Source organism: Schistocerca nitens, chromosome 9 (genome assembly GCF_023898315.1).
Source record: "Schistocerca nitens isolate TAMUIC-IGC-003100 chromosome 9, iqSchNite1.1, whole genome shotgun sequence".
NCBI lineage: Eukaryota > Metazoa > Arthropoda > Insecta > Orthoptera > Acrididae > Schistocerca > Schistocerca nitens.
The window spans coordinates 513605370-513616992 of record NC_064622.1 but is presented as its reverse complement, the minus strand read 5'-3'; the positions used below and the strand labels follow the sequence as shown (position 1 = coordinate 513616992).

At 39.0% G+C, this 11623-nt stretch overlaps 1 protein-coding gene across 3 annotated transcripts in view; it reads right to left on the bottom strand.

Annotated features, from left to right (window-relative positions):
• Positions 1–10184: 10184 nt before the first annotated feature.
• The window catches only part of LOC126203009 (PI-PLC X domain-containing protein 1-like), a 419285-nt gene continuing 417846 nt past the window's right edge, over positions 10185–11623 (bottom strand). For all 3 annotated transcript variants that reach the window (XM_049937210.1, XM_049937212.1, XM_049937211.1), the window contains one exon: positions 10185–11364. In XM_049937210.1, the coding sequence (XP_049793167.1) occupies positions 11163–11364 (202 nt within the window). In that variant the 3' untranslated portion in view covers positions 10185–11162. The remainder of the gene's footprint in view (positions 11365–11623) is intronic.

Sequence of the window (11623 nt, the reverse complement as noted above, 5' to 3'; positions counted from 1 at the left end):
AATCCAGAGCCTAAAGGCAGAAGTTACTCTCTTAAATAAGAAGGTTTGTGAATTTGAACAACAGCGCCTGATGAACGACTGCAGGCCTAAACTAAAAACCAAGGAAAGCTTTCCTGCCGTCAATACTCAAAACAGGTTTCAAATTCTCGAAGAAATAGTGGAACAAGAACAAGTTCAGTCCGTGCAAACTAGAAGTAATCCTTCAAGCAGCAAAAAAACTGTCAGTGATAAGTTCAGAAAACACGAAGTCCCAAACTCGTGTACAAAACATGAAACTGAACGTAAACAAACCGTCCAAGGAAGTGGAATCTGTGAAATTACATGCAAGAAATCGTCCCTAGAGAAAAACAGAAGAAACGACGACAATCAGAAACACAAGCAGGGCCGGATTCTATTATATGGAGACAGCCATGGACGCGAAATAGCGCAAAACATCGCAAGCATGCAAGACAACTTTGCAGCTGTGGCCACATCCAGCCTGGAGCCCCTCTTTCTGCTGTGGTGAAGCCGTGCATGCAGCAGTGTGGCTCCTCATCCAATGACTGTGTCGTTATTATGGGAGGTTCATTTGATGTAGCAAGATGGAGCTGCACACATCTCATGGTCTGCACATGAACAAAAGAGGCAAAAAGATCATTAGTAGCAAAATTATTGAGGAAGTCAGGCGACATTGTTCACAAAGTGATCAAAAGAAGTCCATTGCCATGGGGTGGTACAACCCACCTCAACAAAATCTGCCACAACACCAGCCACCGCTGGCAAGCCAGAGAAACTTGTGAAGCCTGCTGGCCTCATTGCTAGTCCAAAATTATCCTCTAAGGTCCAGCAGGTGAAACTCAGCCTTAAAATCATACACCAGAATCTTGGTAGTCTTAGAAATAAGCATAATGATCTAGATGTAATTTCACGGATTGACAAACCCGATATATTAGTTGTAACTGAACATTGGTACAATGAAGCTCTGATTTGCATTAGTCAACCACTGTGTATGAAATTCTGCACAGCCTTCAGTAGAAAAGACAAGACAGGGGGAGGTGTAGCAATTTTCACTGTAAATGAAAGTAATTTTAATGTTATTGATGTGAGTACCTTCTGCTTGGAAGGAGTCTCAGAATTTGCTGCAATAAACCTGAAATGGGGTAGAGATAACATAACAGTTATCAGTGTTTACAGGCCACCTGCAGCAAATACAGATACCTTTTTTGTAAATCTTTCTGACTTGCTTGTATATATAGACACAACATTTTCTGGGCCAAATGGTCATGTAAATATTAGAGTTACAGGGGATATAAACATAGATTTATTAACAAATGATGTCAGCACAAAAAAAGTTACATCGTCTGTGTGATGAATTTAACCTGACGCCACTCATTCGGGAACACACTAGAGAAATTGGCAATAGTAAAACATGTCTTGTCAACATAATAACAAACATGACCCACCTATCCCACAGTGCATCGGTTTTAAAACTAGCCATCTCAGATCACCATGCAGTACAGCTTAAATTGGAACGCCATGAGGCCCCCACTGTCACCACAAAGCAACAGTTTGTAACTAAAAGAATAATGTATAATGACAACATAAATAGACTAAATTGCATGCTAGCACAAATAAAATGGTTTGAAAATAATAGCTTTTCATATGAAAACTTTGCTGCTGACTTCTATTACTGCTTTGATACCACATGCCCAGTTGTAATCACAAAAATGAAACAAACAAAAAATATAAACAAAAATATTTGGGTAAATAGTAATGTCACTGAAGCGAGGGAAAAATTAAAACTACTCCACAGTGCAATGCTGAATAATAGAGAGATTCCTGAGCTAAAGGAAGCCTTCAAAATATATCAAGCACACTATAAGGACTTACTCACACAGACCAGGAGCAACTATGTTGCAAATAAGCTTCAAAACTCACACAACGTAACTACTGGCATCTGGGCAGTCATAAACAGGTTTAGAACCAGCAATGACAAATCCTGTATGGACTTTACTATTAACCACAATGGCATGCTCATAAAAGACCAACTGGAAATTGCAAATATTTTTAATGAATATTTTTCTTCCATAGGGGAAGCCATAAATGACAAACATAAAAACATGCACTACAGTTTTATAGGTAATACATGTGACCATAGTATATATCTAGCCCCCACAAACTGTGCAGAAATAATGGGCATCATAAGCTCTCTAAAACCCTCTAATTCAGCTGGGCATGGTGGCCTAAATACTAATGTTTTAAAAACCTGTAGCCAAAATGTGTCTGTACCTCTGTCTGCAGCAGTCAACAATATAATAGACTCAGGCAACTTTCCAGACAGACTAAAAATAGAACAGGTAACACCCATTTTTAAGAAAGGCGACAACAACAAAATAGAAAACTACAGACCAGTCTCAATCCTTCCTGTCTTTTCCAAGATAGTTGAGAAAGTTATATACAACAGGATTATAAACTTTCTTAACAAACACAACCTGATGTTCGAAAATCAAAATGGATTCGTAAAAGGTAAATCAACTAGCACTGCAGCTGCTCAACTAATTGAAGAGGTGTTAGGGGGTATCGAAAGCAAGGAACATGTGGCAGGTGTATACCTAGACCTGGAAAAAGCCTTTGATTATGTGACCGTTGACATCCTATTAGACAATCTATGGAACATGGGCATTAGAAGCGCTGCTTATGACCTAATAAAGTGTTATATGAGCAATAGAAAGCAGTTTGTTCTACTTAAAATGGAAAGTGGTGTCTACAAATCAGAGATCACTTGCATAAAATATGGCGTGCCCCAGGGCTCGGTGTTGGGCCCCCTTCTGTTCTTGATGTATCTAAATGATATTAAATACTGTACTATAAATTCCAAAATTGTTCTGTATGCCGATGACATGTCCATTGTGTGTAAAAAGGAATCGTGTAATGAACTAGAGGCCGAGTAATAATGTGACAAAAGAAATTGTTCAGTTTTTTAATGAAAGCCACTTAAATGTAAGCACCAGTAAAACATGTTTGATGGAGTTTAAAAAAAGTAGTTTGAATAATGAAATTAAATTATACATGGGCAACGAATTGGTAATGAAAGAGTCTAGTGTAAAATTCCTTGGCATAACAATCCAAAGCAACCTGAAATGGGACACACATATTGACTCTCTAGCAACTAAGTTGTCAAAAAATATATTTGCAATCAGTACTATTAGCAAGTTCTGTAGAGACACTGTAGTCCTAAAGACTGCATACCATGCTCTTTTCTCCTCTCACTTGAACTACAGTATTGAAATTTGGGGGGCAACAACCAAAGCTAATCTAGATAAGCTACTCATTCTTCAAAAAAGGGGTGTGAGAATAATCTGTGGAGCAAAATATAGGGAATCTTGTCGCAACTTGTTTCCAAAAACAGAGGTGTTAACTGTTATAAACACACACATTCTAAAAGACATATTACTTGTGAAAAGACTGCACCCAAACACTTATTCAGATTTCCACCAGTGCAATACTAGAAATAAAGAAAGATTTTACATTGGCAGCCACAGAACAGCACTTTACGAAGAGGGGCCTCAGTATGCAGGTATAAAATTAGCTAATGCACTGCCTAGAGCAGTCATGGCTCTTCCTACAATTAAACTGAAACATCAGCTTAAGAAATTTTTAGTAAAACACCCTTTCTACACATTAGAAGAGTACCACACTTATATGAAGAACAACAAATGCTTTGTGAAATTATGTGAATAGAAATAAGTTAACACCTTATTGTAATTTTGTTGTAAATTAATGACGAAGAATGTGTCTTGTGTATTGTACAAATAACTGTAATCATTACTGTTTCTTTGTACATGTGCAGTGTACCATTCGATGTTGAATAAAGCTATTATTATTATTATTATTATTATTATTAGTGTCCCTTAACATCTGACAGCACTGATCTATACAATAATAACTTCACAGCTATGAAGACAAGTGCTGGCTCTGAGAAAAGGAGACACTTGGTTCATGGGGTCATGATGCTCAGCAATGAGCATGACAACTTGCAATGAACTTGAAGAAATGGCATAGTGGTAAAAGATTTGCCAAAAATGGAGAGGTGTAATCTGCAGTTAGGTGGCTATTTTGAAGAGCTCATTGAGTCTTAATTTAAAAAAAAAGAAAAAAAAACTCTATAAATGGTGTATTGAAGCTCCTAAAAATCGCTGTGAAAAGTGGTTCAAGTTGAAAGGAGACAATGTGGAGAAATAAAAATTTCTTTTCAAAACTTTTTGTGTTTTCTTTGTTAGACCAGGTACTTCTAGCACAGCCCTCATATTTGTCCACAATTCAGCACCACTAACGCCATGTTCATGTTGTACAGAAACTGATTTAAGTTGTACTGCTGAACAGGCCTTTGAGCATGAGAGCATGATTGAGTTTTAATTTAGTTCCTGACTTCATGTAGCATCTTTTCAAAAAAGACATCCATTGCAACATATGCTGCAGTGTCTTTTCCCCTGAATTTCTGACAGGCTTTTTAACTGGCAGAGTTCTGTGTGATGTCACAAATGAACAGAACAGCAGTTCATACTGATCACACATCCCACTGCTGGCCCATAACTTTTACTGAGATGCCCTGCTAAACCTGCAGGACAGGACAAGTAGTTGGAATTGTGGAAAGGGGCCAAAACGAGCAACTGTCAGTTACACTCGAACACATATCACTTTATTTATTTGACCAAAAATTACAGTACAAATTCTTGAACTTAGTTATTGGCAGAATACACCACACTATCTTATGCCTTAAGGGCACAACCACTTAAGGCCCCAAAATCTAACACTTGAAAAGCAACAACCTTAATTTAAAGACAGCTGAAGGCCCGTGATTTAAGACTCAAGGTAAAATTAAATAAAAAACACAAGCGGAAGGCCTTATCTTCAATTAGGCTGAAGGCCCCAAACAGTCTGATGCTTGAAAGACAAAGATCCTTAATTTAAAAATGGCTGAAGGCCCCATGGCTTAAGACTCAAGGTAAAATAAATTTAAGCAACAAAGACTTATCTTAAATTAGGCTGAAGGCCCCAAACAATCCAACACTTGACAAACAAGGAATTTTAATTTTAAAGTGGCTGAAGGCCCGTGGCTTGAAACACCACTAAAAACAATTCAAATTTAATTCAAAACCATCGGCTATGAGCCATACAAATATACTCAACAAAATTAAGAAAAGGCAGTGCAGCTAACAGCACTCAGAAGTTTCGGGAGTTGGCCAGCACTTGAAATACTAACAATCACTTAGGTGAGACAGGCAGTTGGTCCAACCATTCTCGATCCAATGACAACCCAACCAACAGACAGTCAATGGACCCACCAACAAGGTAACTTGCACTCCACTCGACCAGCACACAACTGGGAGTTCAATTCAAAATGTAAAAGGCACGGAAGCTCACAACCAAGCATACATTAAGCTGTCAAACTACACACCTTGCTGGACAGCGACAACACGGTGAGGAAAGGACACTGCCTGAATTTACGTCAACGGCCAGTGCAGGTAACCGGAACGTTAATAGCCACAAGGCAGAAAATTCTGCTGGCGCACTTCAATTGCAAATAACGAAATACAGTTAGACTCCACTGGACGGAGGCTAAACCTTTGCCAACTCGAACACACACGTCGATGCTCGTGGGATTGTCCCAACAGCCAGCAACGAGAACCAAACGGCACAATGTGAACAGTCTTGACTTGCCGGTTAGTTAAATCCAAATTCAACTTTTGTGTCCAGGGTCAGTGAGCCACGGACCTCATAGCAATGGGAACAGCCGAGGCACTGCGTAGAGACCGCCAGCGGGCTCGGCCAAACTGTGCATAGATTTCCTCATTGCTCCGCGCCAACTGACCGACTCCTCTCACACCAGCATGGAGACAGCACTAAAATAACTGAGCAGTCGACATCACAAGCTACAGAAAATTTCACAAACACCAGGACAAAGAACGCAACCAATGCTGCAATGCTAAAAGCGGTGACCAAGCAATGAGACGACCGAACCACGAGTTGAGACACACACCGCCAACCCGTAAGCAACCAGCACACATCTGGTAAAACGATCAACCAAGACCGTCCCCATTTCAAGTCATGTGTGCCGCCAATGGTCAGGTGAGTCATGGCTATCCAAGCCTCACTACTGATCCAACCCAATTGACTTCTGCCGTGTCCCAGCTATACGCCTGCCAGGTCCGAACTGCACTACAGGTGCAGTCCCACTTCCTGGCAGATCCGAACTCCCTGCCAACACATGACAACCAGGAAGTAATAGCAGTCAGCAAAGATAATACACCAGGGCTTATATCGATAAGCGCAACTGCTGCCGCTCACAGGTAGGCAAAGTGGCAACTCCGTGACATCAGTAATTGTAATTAACATAATGAGGTGGTAGTACAGTAAAAACAGGATGTCAAATGAGATATGGCATGAACACAAGCCATGCACGGCTCATTTACATTTAGTTTTGTGTAACATTTTCATTCTTATTTTTCTTTTCAGGCATCCTTTCTGTTGATTAGGCACTGACTTGAGCAGCTTTATCTTTGCTGCTACCTCATTTTCAGCTAATATAAATGAAAAATGCAGGTGCAGATGAAACCATTCTTCTCATAGTGGTTGTTGAACTGTGCGGATGCAGAAAGAGATACACTCACTTTTATTTTTTTTTTTTAATAGATTTGCTTGGTTAATGGCAAGTCTCAAAATACTTAAGTGTGGACTACGTCATTCGATACGTTATTTAATGCAGTCTGTGTTCAAAACAGAAAGAGGGATAGAGAAGCAAAATTAACTGGAAGAAAGACAACAAGATGTTTTTAAATAGTATGATAACTGCTACACAATGAATTTTGCATGCACTTTCTCTCTGTCTCACTTTTATAATCATTAAATTCAGTCTCTTCTGAGAATTTTAGATTTTCTGTTTAAACAGTTACACTATTTATGTTGTATCATGCCATATAAGATCTCTATTTGTACACCCCCTTTTTCCAATGAGTGGACATGTTATCCCTGTTTGTTCATGGAGTCAAGTAATTGACTCTCATGTGATGTTGCATGTGATCCATTTCATCACATCTGTCTTGAATTAGCAAATTTAACAAAGTTAGTGTACTACTACAACACAATAGAACTAAAAAAAGAAAGAAATGGAACCTATTTCAACCAGATGAGATGTGGGAAAATTGCTAGTACTGAAGGACCCATCTCCAGAACAGTGGTATCAAAGTACCTCTTCCTACTTGAGGGAGACAGTGCCCACTGAGGCTTATAATTAAAATGCAGCTACTCACAGAGGTGCAGTGTGGGTTGCAGTTATCATATGGAAGCAAAACTTGGTAGACATGCTGATGCATTGATGCGGAACAGATTTACAATAGAAAATATGTATTCCAGTTTTCGCCACCAGGTGCAGATGTATATTTTTAATATCTATTTGTTTTGAAATGAAAGTAATCTATTCATTAATAGATTAATGTTGGTATTGATGAAAGTCTTTCATGTCTTTTGAATGTTACACAATGAATATAATATTTCTGAAATAATGTGCAGCTTGTGATTGCTGTTACAGGTCCAGAGAGCTTGGGTAGCATTTATTTCCTAACCAATTGATGTATGGTAGTCAAAGGTTGAGCACATAAGTTATGGACAAATTAGAAAAACCATTGCCAAAGGAAAGATGTTGTACATGGTAGACCTTCTTGATTTGTTAAGTGGATAAAAGTAACCTAAAATGATATATCAGCCAAAAACTAAACACTGGCTGTTTATAGCAGTAACATAAATTAAAAACAACTGTGGTATTGCATGCAGAAGTTGGAATAATAAGTCCTGTTTTATTGGTAGCATGTATTTCTCTCTAAGTAAATAAAATATTAAATAACTGTCCTGGCAAGATAGTTTAACTGGGTACCAACAGCCTGCCCACATTTATATGCTGGGTCCATGACTTGCAGCTGCGCTTTTCCCACCCCACGCATTGAAGACCATGGTGTGTTTTTCCAGCAAGGGCCTCTGAATGGCGACATCCTCTATGATTTGTATACAGTGACGTTATAGCCCTACCCTTTGCCACCTGCTGTTTTCTAGTGAGCCAGCACGTAAACTGGCGAGCCACAACAGCAGTGTATAAGTAGGAACTGAAGATGATGAGCAGCTGTTTCAGGGAAATACACAATCCTGTCTGACATGACATCTGTAAGTCATCCAAACAATTTAAATGTTGTTTTCATTTCTACAATGGTTTAAAAGTTCAGGATTATTCGTAAGTATCTACAGAGAAATAATACACATCCATGGACAGATCATCCATCTAAGTTTCATTTCATAGTATGTGTCATGAACTACTTTCAGAGGGCACCACAAGGAGGCAGACCTGTCTGAACTTGGCATATAGTGGAGTGATACATGTTTTTGTGTCCTTGAATTTGTTAAATGCAAATCTATTGTGATGTCTCAGTGATGATTTCGTCGCACGTATCAAGTAAAAGCTCTAATAGACAGAACAATTGAGAATGGTACAACACATTCCGTGGGACTGACAGCTTCTATGGTGTGAAGAAAACAGGCCAGTTGGGACAGTGAGTAAAAAAGAAAAATCGAGACACGTTCATAGCATTCGTCGATCTGGAAAAAGTATTTAGCAATGTAAAATGGTGCAAGATGTTCAAAATTCTGTGAAAAATAGGGGTAAACTATAGGAAAATATGGGTAACATACAATATGTACAGGAATCAAGAGAGAACAATAAAACTGGAAGACCAATAATGAAGTGCTCGGATGAAGGAAGAGTGTGAGACAGGGATAAAGTCTTTTACTCCTCCTGTTCAATCTGTGCAGTGAAGAAGTGATGATGGATATCAGTGATAAGACTCACTTGAGAACATTGCTATCCTCAGTGAAAATAAAGAAGAATAACAAGATATGTTGAATGGAATGAGACATCTGATGACTCATTCATCACGAGTGGAAGAAATGGATGACACATGAGAGCAGAGAGCTGCAGGTACGACATTCAGCTGTCTGGCACTTTCTATGCAAATATATGGGTATAAAACTGTACTGGCTACAGTTGCTACATACACTGACTACTTGGGACAGGGAGCTCTGTTCTGACTTCTTCGATGACTTGCTGTCCTCACTGGAGGAGAGCAATTTTTCATGGAATTTTGTTTTTCATTGTAAGGACAACTGATTTCATGTATCTGGAAATTTTGCAGCAGTGGTTTATGCCATAATGGCAGCAATCCAATGGAAACTTCATTTCACCATAAGATAGTACCACAATGCTGAACTGCTTCAGAAATGAATTGGATTTGACTCTCCTCTTCTTCAGTGGCTCCTATAGTCACCTGACGTAACTAAGTGTGATTTCTGCTTGTGGAGTTATGTCGAAGTCCTGCTTCCATTGCCACTTAATTGGGAGAGTTACATGGCAGGGTAATTAATGTGGTTGCTGATACTGTCTGTGGCATACTGGGACCTGTATGACACTGCAGTGCCTGTGTTGTTCTGATGACGATGCACTGCAGTGACCAGAGCCATTACGAACACATCAGATGAATTTGCAATTGCGAATAATGATTGCCATCAGCTATAGAACGGAATGGTGACAATGAAAATTTGTACCAGACCGGGACTCAAACGTGAATTTCCTGCTCGCAATAAATGCGTAATCTGCATTCGAGTCCCAGTACGGCACAAATTTTCATTGTCATCATTCCATTCTACAGCTGATGGTAGTCATTATTTGCAACTGCATATTCATCTGATATGTATGGATAGAGTTTATCATATTGATGACTGGCACATCACACGTGGTACCCTATTGGGCAACTGTAATGTGACTTAAAAACTCGGAGAGAGCCTCTTCCCACTGATGTATCTCCGTTTCCTGTATGTCTTGGAGTTTCCACCCAGTTGTCTTCTGAAGTCCTAGAGGAACTTATGAACAACCTTACTGTAGACCTGTGATGAATTTCATAAAACAAGAATTTATGTCTTGAGTTTTGATGTATTCACTGAACATAAACTTTCTTCGAGGGTGACTATAATTGATGAAGTGTGAAAAATTGACGTAGTTTATGAAAGCAGTATAAACTTATGTGGAAATATAAATTGTAGTATCAATCAATGGACAGAATCTGTTTTCTATGTTTTTTTTTTATCTGTGACAAAGCAGGTACCCTGCTTATTTTAGTAAATTACTGCACTTATTTTGTAGGATCTGTGATTCAAAACAACAAGTAAAATACAGACAGTGCTAGAACTATGGACAAATATGAACTATTCCAGCATGTTTTTTGTCAGTGGATATTTGTGTCCTATAACTTTCACCTAGAGAAACAACTATTTAAAGCTCTGAAACTTCTGTGTTCGAAGGCCGCATCAGACTGTAAACATTAAGAATGAGTTTAACATATATTGTCAGGAGTTGCAACAGTTAGAGCCTTTAGCGTTTGAGATTTTCAGTAGAAAACTGATATCAAACTCTATTTAGTTTTCTTCTAATTTTTACTTTTATCTCAATAAGGTCTGTTTTCCTCATGACAATCGTTGCTAGGTATAACATGCAAGTACTGTAAAAAGAAACCCAGTTTCATTTGTTTCTTATAATGTAATGTCTGGTAACTCATACAAACATATGGATGATACGTTACAGGAATTATCATTTTATCCTGCTGCAGCTATGCAGACATAGCTCATTAAGTAGATATGCACAAGATTTATCATCCGATTCTCATACAATGCAGAAAATGGTGAATTCAATCCCTTATCTTCAAGGTAACCACACAATCAGGAACATTAATCTGAGGTACCACAAAGTACGGCCATGTTTTCATGTAATTGCGTAATACTAGATCACTCAAAACTGTCAGAGTTGCAAGATGTGGCTGCACGATATGACAGTGGTGTCACAGATGTGGGAGAATATCTAATAGGTCACAGATGTGGCAGAATATCTAATAGCACTATTATGATGTTTGCTCTCTGTTGCTATTTTGCTGTACAGTTATGGTAGGCAGTACACAGAACTGTGCCAGTCACCGTCTTGTAGTGATGTGGTTTCCCACTTTCTGTCCATGTTAGCATTTAGGGGATATAGGAACTGTCTGTAGGAGGCACAGAAACTGAGGAACAGTCTCTGGCACTTTACGCCCATGTCATCATAGATGCCTTCCCGGTGTCGAGGGACACAGCTCTCCTGTCCTTCCCGGTGCTGAGGAACATAGCGGAAGTGTGACATTGGCCTTCCGGGCCTCTGCAGCACGTTGCAGATTCCAGTCAATGGCGGCCTCCACAATAGCCGTTCCTTGGAAGAAATCGACTGCCACGGCATTCACTGTCTGTCCCCACTTTCCACGGTACCTGCACAGATAATGTCATTGACAGGTCAGGAAGGCTATTTTCATAACACACACTTCTGCTACTGCAGATAGGCAGTCCTGATTAAAACTGGTTATAGTCACATTTAGAGTTGTATTCTAGAGTTATTAATCATTATTATAGCTATTAGATTGGTACATAAGCTTTTAGTATTTCCATTAGTTTAATAAACATAACAGATACACATAACAGAGACTTTAGTCATCAATAATATATTCTCCTTGACTATTACAACAGTCTA